At 39.1% G+C, this 17,537-nt stretch overlaps 1 protein-coding gene across 2 annotated transcripts in view; it reads right to left on the minus strand.

The window, feature by feature from the left end:
* Nucleotides 1-17,537, minus strand: part of UNC13B (unc-13 homolog B (C. elegans)) — a 226,051-nt gene that overhangs the window by 68,873 nt on the left and 139,641 nt on the right. For both annotated transcript variants that reach the window (XM_010846104.1, XM_010846103.1), the window contains exon 10: nucleotides 16,397-16,487. In XM_010846104.1, the coding sequence (XP_010844406.1) occupies nucleotides 16,397-16,487 (91 nt within the window). The remainder of the gene's footprint in view (nucleotides 1-16,396; nucleotides 16,488-17,537) is intronic.

Raw genomic sequence — 17,537 nt, forward strand, 5'->3', positions numbered from 1 at the left:
CTTCAAAATATGTGCCTAGCCAACAAACAAATCTCAAGTGTCTTGGGACTCAATGAAGGGACTCCCAAAAAGGAGGGGTTTTCCCTGTATGATTTTCTATATATTTAAATATATTTGGTTTGAGGCATTGAGTTATAGAAAACTAGCTAATGTTCAAAGAAGGAAGAGAAAACTTAAGGGATACCTATATTATTAGCTGGGGATCTCTGACAGATTACTAGGGGGAGAAAGGGCTTCCCTGGTGGCTCAGACAGTAAACAATCTGCCTGCAAGTTAAGAGAGCCAGGTTTGGTCCCCGGGTCAGGAAGACCCCCTAGAGAAGTGGGGGGGGGTCCCCACTCTTCTTGCCTGGAGAATTCCATGAATGGAGGAGCCTGGTGGGTCCACGGGGTCATAAAGTGTTGGACATGACTGAGCGACTAACACACACACACACAGAAGAAAGGGAAGTACTCAACTAGGTAAAGCAGAAGTGAGAAAGCACTGGATTTAGCCTGAAAGCAGGGAATGCCCAAGGGAAACCCTGTTGGTGGTACAGGCATTGGAACCCTATGCTGACAGCTCACCCATACATCACACCCAGAAATAACCTCTCTCCTCAGACACAAGATCTTTAGAATCCCTATATTCTAATTCTCTATTCAATGACAGAATCCTCTTGCAAAATCCTTTATCCCCTCCTATGTCACAACGTCTAATCAATTTACCTTCCTACCTATAAAATCGTCCCTTTTTCTACAACCCATAGTCTATGCTTCATTATCTCTCACTCAAGTTGCTTTAAAATATCCATCCTCCCTAGTCTCTCTTCCTCCAAAGCCACCTCCCTTTCACCCCTCCTTACTCCTAATCCATTCCTGACAATTTGTTAGAGGGATAGTTCTAAAATGGATAGATTTTTGTCACTCATTTTCTTAAAATCCTTCTGTGACTGCTCTCAGGAAAAAGTCCATGCTCGCTCCTTGGCATATTATCAAAGTTCTTTCTTGACCTGTCCATGTCTAGAGGAATCTAAAGTACCCCAATTCCCTAAGTTTGGTCAAACCAAACTCCTTACACTCACTGAATGTGCCATCCCGTCCTTTGTTCTTTCCATACGACACTGTCTAGAGTGCTAGCAGAGAGTAAAAACCAGTATGCTGAGGATGCTAAAAAACCTTACAAGTGCTTGTCAGAAAACAAGACAAAACAGCAAAAACTACTTTGGTATCTTGTTATGGGTTGAACTGTGTTTTTCAAAATCCATGTGTTGAAGTCCTCATCCTCAGTACCTCAGTGTGCCACCTTGTCTGGAGACAGCGTCTTTAGAGATGTAATCAAGTTAAAGTAAGGTCCTTAAGTTAAGCTCTATCCAACATGACTGGTATCTTTATAAAAAAAGAAGTCTGGACATAAAGATATAAAGAAAAAACAGTATGAAGAGACACAGGGAGAAGACGACTACCTACAGACCAAGGAAGAAGACTGGAATAGATCCTTCCCTTACAGTACTCAGAAGGAGCTAACCCCGCTTTACACCTTGATTTTGGACTTCTAGCCTCCAGAACTGTGAGACAATAAATTTTTGTTGTGTAAGCCACCCAGTCTGTGATCCTTTGTTATGGCAGCCCTAACAGACTAGTACAGTATCTCTGAGCATTAGGGGTCGCAAAGAGTCAGACACGACTGAGCAATTGAACTGAACTGAATACAATTTCACCAAAATAAATAAATAATAGAATGAATAATTACTAGGTACCTGGGTATAATACCAGGCATGATGAAAAGATATAATCCTTGCCCTTAGGGAGTTCATAACCTAACAGAGGAAATATTATGATATGGAGCACTGCTACACATACCCATATTCTGAGGAGTGTTAGCGCTTGTGCTTGGAAGACTGATAGTGACATTTGCTGACAACGCACATACATGAAAGGAGGTCAAGGAGAAAGAAAAAACAATGAGTACAGTTTAAACATGCTGCATCAGGTACCTATGAAATTTCTGGTGACAATATCACAGGCACCGTGTCATGAGTGTGGAATTCATGAAAGAGGACTGAAGTAGATAAAGAAATCTGGGGTTCATTAGTCTATGGGTGAGATTATCGACAGAAGAGCATGAGATGGGAAACAGAACCCTGGAAATCAAGTTTTAAGGGGCAAGCAGAGAAAAAGAAATGCTGAAAGGGAAACAAAGATGGAACTGTCAGAAATAAGAAAAGGACTTCAAGGGACAGATATGGCCAAAGCCAAGAAGGAAGAGCATTCTGGGTAGAAACCAGTCAACAGCTTTTGTCTCACCTGTCATAAGAAACGCTCTAGGGTGTTGGTTTTCATCTAGAATGCCCTTCCTGATTTGTCATCTTTGGCTATTTATGTCTGAATGTCCTTAGGTGTGGACCAAATAAACACATTTCCCTAGCATGCCTGAAGATGACAACCAGCAAAGGAAAGTAGACACCCACAGAATTGGCAAAGATTATTTGCTACAACTCACCTCTTCCCTTTGGCTTGAAGATGTCTTATTTTATATATTTGACTGTACTTCAGGATATGCTTGCTTTGGAATGGTGGTAAATCTCAGCTGCCTTGTTTATGGAAAGAACACAACTTGCCACTTACAAGGAGTCATGGATCTCTTTAATGACTTGCTTAAGGAAGCAAGTTATCCCTTGGTTTCTATCCTTCTAAGCTCATTATTTTATTTCTTGGCTATTTCTTGATATTTAATAACAACTGTTGATGTAGCCCTCTCTGGGAATTCCTGTGACAAGACTTCTCTGACCACCTTAACTCAAAGGGATTACTCCTTACTTTATAGTCTTATGGCAATTATTTTGTTATAAACCTTTTCATTCCTTTTGGACTAATTACCTATGGTCTTGCAATACCACTTCATACTTTTAAGCAATCTTCCCACAAAACTTTGCTGAGTGCCTAAGGAATCAAAAGTTATAGGGATAATTCGTTCCTGACCTCAAGTACGATCTAGGAAAGGAGTTAAGCTTCCAGATATACAAGGAAAATGCCAGGAGAAAGCAGAAGTAACAAGAAAATAAGTGGCCAGGAATAGGATCTCTGAATCCCTGAACTCTTTTTTTTTTTTTTAACCTACATGTACTAGGCCCTCAAGGCATATTAAACAGAGAAGACACTCCAGGTGAATACTGGAGTGTGTAGCTACTGCCTCCTCCAGGGGATCTTCCCAACCCAGGGATGGAACCCAGGTCTCCTGCATTGTAGGCAGATTTTTACCATCTGAGCCACCAGGGAAGCCCACTCCACATGAAAATTCACTCAATTCCTAAGACTTCTGACTCAAACTCTTGCTAGGCCTTCTAACTTATATCAGGCTGCACCATAAAGACATCTTGAATAGAAGAACAATTCCAATGACAAGTCAAGCAGTCTGCAACTTGACTCTTTGCTCCTGGGTCCATATCCTTGACTAGACATCTGAATTTCTCCCTGTGCAGGAGGAAGTACTAAAAAAAAAAAAAAAAAAAAAAAAAAAAGGCCCAAATCAGTTTTTTTCACCTGCCTTTTCATGCCCCAATTTATTTCCAACTGAAGAGCTCCTGCCTCCAGCATTACAACTGGAGTGTCTATTCTTTGGGCCTGGAATGAGAGGGCAGCCTTTGGCAATGTCTAAAGGTTAATGTGAGGGACTAATATGTATAATAAAAGACACAGGTGAAATGTATGAGAATTTGTAAGAGTAAATATTTCTACCTTTCAAGGTGTTGGTTTGGATGAGAATCAGGGAAGGCTCTGTGAAAGAGGCAAAACTGAAGAGAAGAAAAGGCATTCAAGGCAGAGGATATAGGATAAACAAAGATATGAAAAGGACAAAAAGGACATCACATCAAAAAGGTGTGATGTTGGAAAGGAAGGAAAAGTAACATATACTAAATGTTAACAACATGCCAGTTCCTACCCTACATGTATTATCTTATTTAATCCATATTTATTAATGGAGGCAAACAGTATCCAATTCGGAAATGAGAAAACTAAGTTTATAAGAGACTGGGTGACTTGCCTAAGGTTACATAGTCGGTAAGTGGTGGAGCCATACCTCAAATTCAGGCTCTTGCTAATTCCAAGGCTCAATTTCTTCCAACTGTATGATATGTGCTCTGGATTAACAAAGGTTAGCAAAGTAGGTTGGACCAATTTATGGTGGTCATGGATGTCAAGCTAAAAAGTTGAAATTATAATTTAACTACCAATGGAAAGAAAAACTAATGTTTTTTAAGAAAAAAAATTTTCATTCATTCATTTACTCATTCACTCAGTCACATATATCTGTTAAGACTTGCTGGATGCCAGGCATCAGGGATATAAAGTTTAACAGACACAGTCTCTATTTTGTATTGCCATACTCTTTTCACCTAGCTTTTATTTAAACTTTTTATTGAATTGTAGCATACATACAAAAAAGTACACAAATCAAAAGTACACCAATGTAAACAGAATTCAGATCAAGGACAGAACATCATCAGAATTTCAGAAGCCCCACTACACTTGTATCTAGTTACTACCTACCCCCTTACGCCAAAATAATCACTATCCTGAAATCTGACACCACAGGTTACTTTTGCCTGTTTCTGAATTTAATACAAAAGGAGTCACATAGTAGCTACTCTTTCAAGAAATATATAATCTTGAGGTCAAACAATTCCAGGACAGTATGATAAACACCAAAATCGACTATATATAAAATGCTATAGAAAGAGAGAAAAATGTGTATCTAATTCTAAATGGGGACTTTCAGGAAGGCTTCAAAGGATGTGACATTTAAGTTGAACCCTGAGCACAAGCAGTAGCCATGACTAATGCTCTTTTTCAGAAAGATAAGTCTGATAGTGGAATACACAACAGATTCCAAGAAAAATAAATAAAAGCAAGAAAACAACTGGAAGACTATTACCATAGTCTAAGCAGTAAAGAGAACATGAATGCAGAGAGGAACAGAGAGGGGACTGATAAAAGATATTACAGAGAGAAAAAGAGCAAGATCTGGCAAATGAGCTAATGTAGGAGGTAAAAGAGAAGGAAGAATGACACCATAATTTTGAGTGGGTGAACTAGCAAAATGATGGTGATGTTAATACAAACAGAGAACAAAGGAAGAGGAACAGGCCCAAAACAGAAGCTTCAAACATTGAGATATTGTGGTAACACAGTAGCAGATAACTAGATATGAAGGATAGAACCTAAGGAAAAAAGGGAGGGTGAGAAGTATATATTTGGGAATCATCTGCTTGAAAGGCTTGTTGGGAGTCTACTGGCTGCCCGGCATGGAAGCCAGGATCAAGCACAGTACTGGCCATAGAGCAGTTCAATTAGTGTATATCAATCAATGACTGGATTAGAGGCTGAGGAGATGCAGATTTGAGATTAAAAAAGATGCCTGAGGAGGAGAGTATAGAAAGAAGAGACAGAGACAGACAGGAAAGGAGGCAAGCAAGGCACCAAAGAACCAGAAGAACCCATGAAAATAGGAAGCTACAAGTAAGGAGTTTCAAAAGTTACTAGGGAATGCCACAGAGTAAAATGAGAATAGAGACTGAAGTCTCTGACCAAAAAAAGTGTTTAATATTTAAGTTAATGATGGATATTTCTATCTACTCTCTGGCCTACAAGCTCCTAAATAATAAGAAAATGCTGGGAACTTCTCTGGCGGTATAGTGGTTGAGAATCCACATGCTGCGGGACAACTAAGCCCACATGCCCCAACTACTGAGCCTGTGTGCTGCAACGGAAGACCCAGAGCAGGCAAACATTTTTTTTTTAATTCTTTTAAAAAGAAAATATCTTACAAATAGCCCCAACAGTACCTAGTTGTACCCACTTATTAGCTGGCTTGATTTTTTTAAAAGGAATAACTATATTAGCTGCTTCCTTTTAAATAACTTTTGCAGATGAATTCTCTCTTACAGAGCAAGAATTCCTTCCCAGACAGGATCAAATGCTCCCAATCGCTGTACAGTCACATAAGCAGCAAGAGTGAAAGCAGAAGAAAGCAGAAAGGGCTGCTTTGTTTCTTATTCCTTCCATATACATTTACAAAGTACTTCTCTTTGCTAACACTATGTCCAGAAAATACCACCAGCAGGAGTGAAGGCCTGCTGCCAGAACCTGACACCCTCCTCTGACTCTAGGTGGGCTAATGATATGACAGCATTCCTCAGAAATGTTCCAACATACTCCTCAGAAACCAGAGCCAAACTCCACCTTTTGAAACAAGGCGTCCCAAATCCCAGTCCCAGATGTGACGTCTTATAATTCTCAAGGTTCACTCACAGTTTAGAATGAGATCTAAGGTTTACAGAAGAACAATCACTGATAACCACCCAGTTTCAGGACATAAATGGGTCCAGAATATTTCAGAGAAAGGTTAAGCATTTCCCCTGACAAGTACACAAAAACAGCAAAGTATTTCCACAGTGCCCAGGGTAGCCTTTGGCCTGCTCTCCCAGGCTCCTCAGGGTAAAGCACTCCACAGATGTTTTTCCTTGCAGGTCCCAGAGAAGCACCATATATAGACAGCCTCATCTGAGAGATCCGCATAGCAAGTTATCCCAGGAACACCACGCCATCTGTAGTCTAGAGCCCTGTAAGAGCCTGAAATCCTCGGGACTGGCTCTATGCCATTTCAACCATCGGAAGCAGCTTCACCGGGTTCCCATTTGGCAGCAAAGCCTCCAGCTGTGCTCCCCAACACCTTTGGCAGGTCACTAAGGCCTAGGCTAGGGAGGTCATGAGAAAGCCCTGTCAACACTTCAGTAATCAGAACCCCACTGATGACTTAGGCAATTGTGTATAAAGCTCTGCCCTCAAAAATGCATTTTTCTATGATCTCACCAAAACTATGGAGAGGGGACAGTTATTATTCCTAATTTTACTTTGTTCAAGTTCTCTCAGATTTTGAGACTAAGCTACTGCAAGGACCTAGTTCTTTGTATTTCTAGTTGAGGCCTAAATTTTATTAGTAATAGGGATAAGAGTAAACAAATACAAAAGGCACTGGATATCATGCATGGGTCTGCATACAGCAGCCTAGAGAGCATATTTTCCACCAACTAGACCTTGGGAAATAAAAGATTCTCAGCTGAGAAACACTGATGCTTCTGAGCCATCTTCTTCCCCCTTCTGCCCAAGTTTTTGTCTGCTAGGGCTGCTATAACATACTACTACAGACTGGGTGGCTTAAGGAACAGAAATTGATTCTTACAGTTCTGGAGGCTGGGGGTCCAAGATCAACGTGGCGGCTAGGCTGGTTCCCTCTGAGGCCTCTCTCCTCGGCTTATGTAGACGGCCATCTTCTCTCTGTCTTCACAAGACCTTCCTTCCATGTATGTGTGTATCCTAATCTCTCCTCACAAGGATATAGTCAGATTTCAGCAGGGCCTATCCAAAGTACCTGTTTATTGTAATTACCTCTTCAAAGGCCCTATCACTGAATACAATCACATTCTAAGACGCTGGGTATTACAACTTCAACATAGGAACCAGGGAGCGGAGGGCAATTCAGCCCATAACAGGTAGAAAAGGTAAAATCAGAGCTTTTAGGAATTTAATATGAAAACTCATCAGGAATTTAAAGGCAGGGGAATAAAGGCTACAATCTAGAACCAAAATCCAGGCACCCTGCTGTTTTCCTTTCTCATGTCAAGAGTCTTTGGACTAGAGTAGAAGGAACATTCTAGTTGTTGGCTTTAGAGAAAAAGAATTAAGCCAATCTCAGCTTTCATCCCTGCTCTGGCCTGCTGCCTACCTGACATGGAGTACATGAGCAGAAGGACCATTTGAGTCCTTTCTGGATATTTCTGCTCAGTTCAGTGCAGATGGGAGAAGAAGAGGTAGAGGCCTTTTCTCTGTGTATAAAGGAATATGCAACAGCTTAATTTCTTAAGGATATCATTACTATTACCCATTCAGCTTCATCTCTGGAACTTCCCTCTGCCTAGTTTTTACCAAAACAGTTAAATTCCAAAGACTGAGCTAGATTTGTATATTAAAATAGCAGAACAGGAGGTGCTGAGACTATCAGGCTGTAGCAAGACCTAGTAGCTCAAGGGCATGCTTCTATTACTAACAAACTGGGCAAGTTTCTTCCACACCCTGTAAAAGCAAACAACATCTTACTGCTTCAGAGGCTCCGGTGATATTGCCAATTTCCTTACAGACATTTAAGAAGTGAGCAGAGAGGAAATTCAGAAAAGGGAGACTGAAGAGACATCAGAGAAGATGAATACTAGAGATGGTTTCTTAGATGTAAAAACAAGAAGGAGTGTGCAGGCACATCAAATACTGCAGTGAGTCCAATAAGATAAAGACTTGAAAACAACCACAGGATAAGGTAGCAATGGACCTTCACAAACATAGTTTTAATGAGCTGACAATGAAATAATCTGGGAAAAACTTTCCTCAAGTGTATGCCTTGGAAAATAACTCCTACAGGATGCTTTTTCAAATCAGAGTTTCATAGTTTAAAAAGTTTAATGCTCTGTATTTTTTCCCCTCTTGAAGAATCACAACAAACCTAAATATATTCAAGTTTCTGAGAAGTCCTGTGATAAAGCCATCTGTTTATGTTGCACTCTATTGGAACTCAGTGTTTTCCAAATGTCTTTGACCATAAAACTCTTTATCAAATGATAAAGAATCTACTAACATTTCTAGAAAATGGAGTCCTATGAAACACACTTTGGAAAACAGGGTTCTAAGATGACGGTGGTAGATACTAGTATTAAGAAGGCTCTGGAGTTAAATAGGTCTGGATTCAAATCTGGTTCTAACTCTTACCACACAGGTGATCCTGGACAAGTTTCTTTCTAAACCTCAGTTTCTTAATCTACAAAATAGGCCTAATCACATAAGCCTAATTTGTAGAATTATTATAGGGATTCACTTGGATAATGCACGGAAAGCACTTAAAATAATAGTCTTCAATAATGATTACTATGATAATGATGATGACAAGGACTATGGAAAGTAATTGAGATTAGAAGGAAAACTGTGATGTACACACTAACGTTTTCAATGACTGAATGTGGAGGTATGCAAAAGTTGAGGTCTAATTTCAACAAGGAAGGCAGGTGTGAGAACAGTTTATGCAAGGATCTAGTAATGGCCTTGAAGTGGCAAAGAATGCCAGAGAAAACCAAACCTCATTCCTGATCCAGTAATACATGGGTCATTTTCAAAAAGGCATAGTCTCCACATAAAAGGGCTTTAATGAACTGATAGGTTTAAGCCAGTAAAGAATGTATCTGTACTGGTATCAGATATCAGGTAAGGACTCCACAGTTTTCCAAAGGACAGACAGGGCCTGGAGGGCTCTTGTCTAAGAGAGGTCTCTCTAATCTGTGAAGCGGCAGTAGGGCCTGTTCTTAGGTAGGGCTTACCGAAAGTCTGAAGTGGGGTGCTAAAAGCTGTAGTTAAGAGAGATCCAAAAGTATTGGGGTTTACTACAGGATTTGTATTGGAACATTGCGGAAGTAGCAAAATATCAGAAACAACCATCTAATTGAGATCCATCAATAGAGAAGAGAGTACACAAATTGTAATACATCCACAGAAAAAAAATACTATGCAGCTATTTTTGAAATGCAGTAGCTCTTTATGATAGGGAAAAATCTTCAAGATGCAACAATAAATGAATAAAAAGTGAAGGACAATGTATGCAATACACATAGACACATGCTTATAAATGCAGTTTACCTCCAGACTGATTCAAAAGACACAGGTAACAAAGAGATGGGGGAGATGGCCTGGAAGTCTGAAGCAGGAGGAAAACTTTATACATATCTTTTTCATATAACTTTACATTTTTATATTTATTACTTATTCAAGTCATTCTTTAGTTTTTTGTTTTATTTTTTTTTCAGTGTTACAATAGAAATCGTTAGGGAGAAGGCTGAGAGATTTTGAGGAAAAGGAAGGATCACTGTGGTCTCCATGAAGGCAAAAAGCTGAGGTAATAAAAGTTAAGATAGGCAGACATGACCAGAGCAAAATTCCTGGAGTTTAAAATTACAGAAAAAGTGCTTCTCTTGTGCAACTAAGCCTAAGACATGGGGTCCTCAAAGGCCCTCCCTTGAACCTCACTATTTTCTGAAGAGGAATTAATTTTTTGGGGCTTCAACAGCCGCACAAGGTGCATGTCTCTTTGCTGGGGGGAGAGTCACAGTCAGAAGAGAACTTTGCAGGAGAGAGTCAGTTTGTTCTGTCTTCATGATCTTTCTTGAGAAAATGTTGATTCATCCCTAAAGCTAACCAGCTACAATCTTGGACCTCTTGGGATGGCCCCATTTAAACACGAGCCTTCTAATCTATTTGCTCAGTTCCATCTCTGCCACTGACTCTCCTCCATCAGCTTTCTTTAGCAACCTAAGAACTTCTGTCAAGTCTTCCTCATGGCCTACCTCCATGCCATCTCCTTCACTGTCCCTTCCACCTGGAACACCCACCCACCTGCTGCCACCGCAGTCTCTGTTTCTAGAGCTAAAAAGTCTCACCTCCTCCCCCAGATTTTTCTGCAGCTAAGCCAAATAAGGTACAGAATCACATCCATTCCACCCACATTACCAACATTACTGCCTCAACAGCATTAGCAATGTCAAACACTCATTAAGTACATATAGCCAGGTACTCAGCCAGCCCAGATACAGAGATGACCTATATGACCTCTTCCCTTAAGTTGCTGACAGTCTTACAGGAATGGCATAAGGGTAACTAGGTCCATATGGCACTTTCTCAAAGTCTATTGAATGCACTATAAGCTAAAGAAGTGTAAAAGGTCTACAAACCTATGCTGCTGCTGCTGCTAAATCGCTTCAGTCGTGTCCAACTCTGTACGACCCCACAGACGGCAGCCCACCAGGCTCTGCTGTCCCTGGGGTTCTCCAGGCAAGAACACTGGAGTGGGTTGCCATTTCCTTCTCCAATGCATGAAAATGAAAAGTGAAAGTGAAGTCGCTCAGTCGTGTCTGACTCTTAGCGACCCCGTGGACTGTAGCCCACCAGGCTCCTCCGTCCATGGGATTTTCCAGGCAGGAGTAGTGGAGTGGGGTGCCATTGTAATCCAAAAATGCCAATTAAAACAAAGAGATACCATTCTTCTTCTGCCAAATTGACTAAAAATTTCTAAAACAGTAATACTCAATCTTGGTGCAAGACATTCAATTACTGAAAGTATAAATTGGAAAAACTTTTCTGAAAACACAGGTAGAAGCTTATCATAAACCTTTAAAAGGCATGCACTTTTAAACTCAGCAATTTATCTGACTACTTTCAGAAAGCTAAGTTAAATAATCAGAAATGAAAAGAAACTTATGTATAATGATATTCATCATAGCTTTATTTATAACAGTAAAGAAATAAGAGGAACTATTAAGGAACATCTACATGATGGAATACTGTAATCTACCAATAATCATTAAAACATGCTTTTGAAAAATACTTAATAACTCAGAATAAAGCTCACAAGACAATGCCTAAGGGAGAAAAATTCTAAATTCACACATAGTAATATAAACTCTGTTAACTTTATATTAATGTATATATAAATTATATAACATAGCTAACTTCAATAGTTAGTATTTTGCTGTTATTGGCTTTAGGTGCTAGGCCTTGGGAAACTTTCTTTTTAAAGAATTACGAGAAGATAAAGAAGTACAGGGAGATTTCTGTGGAAATGCTAATGGGCTTTTCTGATGACTTAAGCATCCATAAAAGACTGGCTAAACACTCTGCCAGATTCTATATTGAGCTCTAGAACAGCAGCAATAAAAAGCATAGCCCTGGCATTCAAAGATCTTACAAGTACACAGGATAGATGTAACAGTAAACAAGTAACTCCATTAAACGCAAATTTAGCCAAAGTATGGTAGTCTCTCCTTATTCTGGGGCTATGTTCCAAGACCCCAGTGGATGCCTGTATGTATATAAATTAACAGTAATAATTAATGATAGAACAATTATAACAATATAGTTATCTCTCAGTATCCACAGAAAATTGGTTCCAGGACCTGCCATGAATATCAAAATCCAAGGATGCTCAAGTCCCATAGTTGGCCTTTGGGATTCAAGGTTGTGCATCTGCAGATTCAACCAATCAGAGATTGCATAGATCTACAGTGTTTATTTTTAAAAACCCACATATAAATGGACCCATGCAGTTCAAATCCGTATTGTTCAAAGGTCAACTGTATACTGTAATAAAATTTATGTGAATGTGGTCTCTCTTGCTCTCTTTAAAACTGTAAAAACCTAATGCTTTTTCTAATTTTACTAAGCATTTATCACACACTATGACCACAACTTTTGCAGTTTGAGGTGTGACAGCAAAACTAGCGTGAATTTCTTTTTCCTTCTTACCAATTTCATGGTTAGAAGATTCATCCTAACTATAGATCTTAGCCACCTCAATGTATCATTTTTTCTTTCCTTATTTTAAATTTACTTTTTAAAAAACTTTTTCTTTTGTATTAGAGTATAGCCAATTAACACTGTTGTGATAGTTTCAGGTGATAAAACAGTGAAGGGACTCAGCCATACATATACAAGCATCCATTCTCCTCCAAACTCCCCTTCCATCCAGGCTGTCACAGAACATTGAGCAGAGCTCCATGTGCTGTACAGTAGGTCCTTGTTGATTATCCATTTTAAATACAGAAGTGTGTATATGCCCATCCCAAACTCTTAACCATCCCTCTTGCCTTTTAAAAATCAAGAACTTTCAATCATTTCTCTTAAAGGAAGCACTTTACTGCTTTTCAGTGGTATATGTGAATTGCCAGACACATGCACACACACTACTTTTATATAAGAATAACTAATAGAACTCTATTTGGTGCTCTGTAATGACCCATATGGGAATGAAGTCTAGAGAATAGGTATATTGTACATGTATGGCTGATTCACTGTGCTACACAGCAGAAACTAATACAACACTGCAAATCAACTGTACTCTAATAAAAAACTAATAAAAAAATAAAAGAGAAAAGTGAAAAAAATAATGAGTTGCTAGCATCACTACTTTTGCACTCTGGAGCCATTATTAAGTAAAATAATGGTTATCTGATGACAAAGACTGCCATCTCATGACAGTCAATTGGAGCTGAGACGGCTACTAAGTGTTTAATGGGTGGGATATGTTGAACAAAGGGATGATTCACATCCAGAATGAGAAGGAGTGGGACAGCATGAGATTTCATCACACTACTCAGAAAAGCATTCAATTTAAACTTTATTATTATTTCTGGAACTTTCCATTTATTATTTTTGGACTGTGGCTAACTACAGGTAACCAAAACTGCAAAAGGCGAAACCAAAGATACAGGTGGGAGTCTACTCTATGCACAGAGTCTGGAAGTTTTACCCAAAAAATGACACCTGACTGGATATAAAAGATGTGGATGAATAGTTAGAGACACAGAGAAGGAGAAAGAGTATTTATTCCATGCATGGAAACAGTAAGTACTTTGAACAAAAGATTTTATATATTGGAAATGTTGACTAAACAGAGTATGGAAAGAAGCAACACTGGAAAGGAATGTAGTCTGTATCATTGCTATTCAAATTCTTTCTGCAAAGGATCTGGTTTTTTTATTCCCAATATGTCATGACATTACTAGTAAGAGTTTAAGTTGGTGGAAGGCAGATATACTTTGGGATAGTTATTAAAGTTTTCACAAATATCCCAATCTATCTATTTCAAGGTATACCATTTGCTTGAAGTTATATATGATTATATAATTTGGTTAAGCCATAGAAATGTAAGCAAAAGTGACATGCTGTATCTTCTGGGCCAAAGAGTAATCTGCTATGTTCTCTTTCATTTGTTATCTTTTCTTTCCCTCCACCACCAATATCGGCAATGTTCTAGAAGCTGGCTGATCACTTACCCTGGATTGCACAGAAGATAACAAAGTAGAACTTCTCAACATACAGGATGATAAGAAGCATGAGCAAAATAAACCTTTGTTGTTTTAAGACATTGATAAATGGAGAGCAATATTTATTGAAATTATAAACACATATCCCCTCAGATATATTTGAACACACAAAAAATGATGTATGTAAAAGGTAATCATTTGCAATATGGTTTGTTACAGCAAATGGCCCAAAAGAACCAAATGAACATCAACAGAAGACAAATAAAATACTGTAAATACTGTAGTTCATTCATACAATGAAATATTATGCAACCACTTAAAAAGAAAAAAGTTCTCCTAGAGCTAATATGGAAGAATCTCCAAGTGAAAAAACAAGATATTCCCTGTGTGTATAATATACCATTTTTTTTTTTGGTAAAGAAAAAACGGGGGATTAGAATATAATTAATACTTACACCAGCATAGGGAAATTCTATAATAATAAGAAACTAACAAAAAATTATTATCTTAGGGCAGATAGGTGGAACTTCCAATTACTCAGAAACAAAGTCCCTGGTGCCATACTTAACTTCTTACTGTTTCACAACCTCAATCAATCTGCCAGCAAATCTCATCTTAAGTATAAATGGTGTACTTCTGCCTCTATCTTCAGCTGTTATCAGATCCTTCTTTAAACTCTGGCTTCCCTTCCTCCTCTTGGCCACATCTAATCAGCTTTCAGTTACATGACCTGTGTTAAGAATATATTTACTACTGTTTCAATATTCATTAAATTGCAGTCATTCTTGGTTACTCTTAAATAAACCATGCTTTTCTCTAGATGATTCCAAGCTTTGGCAACTGCTTTAGCTATTCTTGAGAGACTCTGAATTGCCTCTTAAAAGGCCTTAACAAACCGCTCCAATACATTCTTGTTTTTCTCATTCAGAACTCTTCTTCTACATGGAGGTTATTTATTTTCCTTTATTATAATTATAAGACCCTTACTTTTGAAAAATTAGTAATAAAAAACTGATGGAAAAAAAAGAGAAATCTCTTCCTTATAGTAGTATGCCAACTAACGAATGTAGAAAGGATAATGGAAATAGAAAGTTACCATTTGGCAACCAGCGTTTGTGGTGGTAGATTCAGACAGGAATCATACATGGATCCTTAGCCTGTACATGGAGATTTGATGAGAACGAGATACTGGCATCGTCTCAGAGTACGGAACCACAAAACACTTAGGAATTGCCAAGAAAAAATGGTGCCCAACAGTGGAGAAATCTAATTGATACAGCCTTAACTAGGTGATTAAGGTCAACATTACAAGGGGTAGGACAGGCTGACAACATGTACTTTCTGATGCAATTCACTAAAAAGAGTCCAATATACCATTTTTGTGTAATCCCTGCCAAGAAAGTATGGCCTGAGTCTGGACATGAGGAAACACTAGACAGACCCAAAGTGAAGAAAACAAAGTGAAAGGCCTATAGTATCCTTCAAAAACAAGAGGAACTGTTTCAGATTAAAGGAGATTAAGAGACAAGATTACTAAATGCAACATGTTAGCCTGAGTTGTATCCTGGACCAGAGAAGAGACATTGTTGGGACAGTTAGCAAAATTTGCATGGGGTTTTGATGACAGTGTTGTCATTGTGGATTTCTTGGTTACAGTGGAGAGCAGCCTTGCCTTTTTGTAAAATACAAAAAGGAAAACATCATGCCTCTCCCTTTCTCTCAAATGGTTCAGCAAAAGATTAATCATTATGGATGCAGGGTGATAAAGCAAAAATAATACAAAATGTCAATAACTGGGGCACTTTGGTGAGCAGGATATGGGAGTTCTTTACACTACCGTTTGTCAACTTTTCTCTTAAGTTTTAGGTTATTTCAAAATAAATTACTTTTAAAGTGTGTTTACACAGGTAAGCATGCTTTCATTTTTAACAGCTGCCAGGTATATAGTACTGACAGCCACTTGTCATCATTTAAAAACCACCTTTCTGCCTGAAGACTGACTACTGAAACACAAATAAAGATACTCCAAACTTGGAACATTGAAAATGAAAAATATTTCTATTTTTATTTTTTTACATTAGATATTAACGTGTTGATGTTTTAGACCTTAAATGAGGGGAGCCCACAGAAATTTCTGAGTAAAATTTCCAACCCTGTAAAAGTCAGCCAGTGGCACTTGAACTGGCTGGCCAAAGGAAATAACAACTAACCCTAACAGGCCCTGAAACAGTCTCCTATCCTAAACTCAAAATAGCCTCTCCGGTTATAGTAGTACCAAAACAGCATTTAATAACAGACCCACCAGGTCTATTTGAGTTCCATTATTTAGGGTAGAAGGAAGTCAACAGCTACCTCCCCATCTCTTAAGGCTCTAGCTTACTTGTCATGCATTCCCAGAGGCACACTATAATATGACTAATCACTGGCTGCTTCTTCAGCACCATATGTCTCCCAATTTCAAAGCAAAAACTGTCCCAGCTAGAACCGGAACAACAGACTTCCTACCTCCTGCAGCTGGAGTCGAACCTTGGTAACTGCTCGGATCCAGTGCGCTCTGGCTTGGGTAAATGGCGAAGATGCAGTCTCCTCAGGAAAACTTGTAACAGAGAAAAGAATGTTCGTTAAAAATAAGTCCAGGTCACAGGATGACAGTGCTCAAGTCAAACTGCCAAATACCTAAAATTAAAAGGTCTGCATTCATGCCTATACTTGTCTAGTGATTCAAGCCACTAAAACAGCATATCCTGAACATCCAACATGAAAAAAATTCTTCTCTAAAATGACAATTGCTTTTAGCTTTTCATCTGTTCCCTCTCTTTCTTTCCCTTTTTCCACTCACCTGATGAGGCAGCTCATTGGAACAGTTAGGGGTCAGGATACCAAAAGCAGTGACAAGGGCCCTAAGCCAGTGGCTAACAAGGAAACGGTGCAGAGGGGCGTGGAGTAGACCTCTTTCCCGCCTCTCAGGATGGCCACTCTCCCTTGGGGGCTCTACATAGCATCCTGGGGGCAGAACTGTGTTTCTGCAAACCCTTTCTACTCCACTAAGTGTTTTGGAAGGCCTATCAATTCCTAGTCTACATCAAAGCACTAAGAAAAAAGGCAGAGCCCTCCTCCTGCTGTGATCTTGTTCCTTGAGCTGCCTCAGGAACATCCTAAGTGCAAGGAACAACACGCAGAACAAAGGAGCTCCGAGGCAGAAACACTAGCCTATATTAAACAAATAATCATCTAGGTTTTACCTGTGGAATAGTGGTTCATTCTTGGTGATGATGCTTCTCCCCTCGCTCACTGGCATCTATCGCCAAGGCAGTAAACAAGAAACCACCATACAGACACACAAAATATATGCTAGGCACTGATGCCACTTAACTGCATCAGTTGTTTTAAAACATCTGTGGGCACTTCTGAAACCAGCCTGGATGTCACTTGCACAGCTAGGATCTGGGATGACAAAGCCATGAGAGAAGGACGGGCACTTCTGCTGCTTGACCAAGAACTCTACACAGACAATAACATCTTTAAAGTCCAAAGTCTACAAAGAGCTATCTTTCAGTGAGTTGTCAGTCAAGTTAAAAAAAAAAAGCTGGTCCAGAGCTCAGTCTCTCTGATGTCTTGTCTACTAGATGAGCCACCAGAGACAACT

Source organism: Bison bison, unplaced genomic scaffold (genome assembly GCF_000754665.1).
Source record: "Bison bison bison isolate TAMUID 2011002044 unplaced genomic scaffold, Bison_UMD1.0 scf7180017864230, whole genome shotgun sequence".
Taxonomy (NCBI): Eukaryota; Metazoa; Chordata; class Mammalia; order Artiodactyla; family Bovidae; genus Bison; species Bison bison.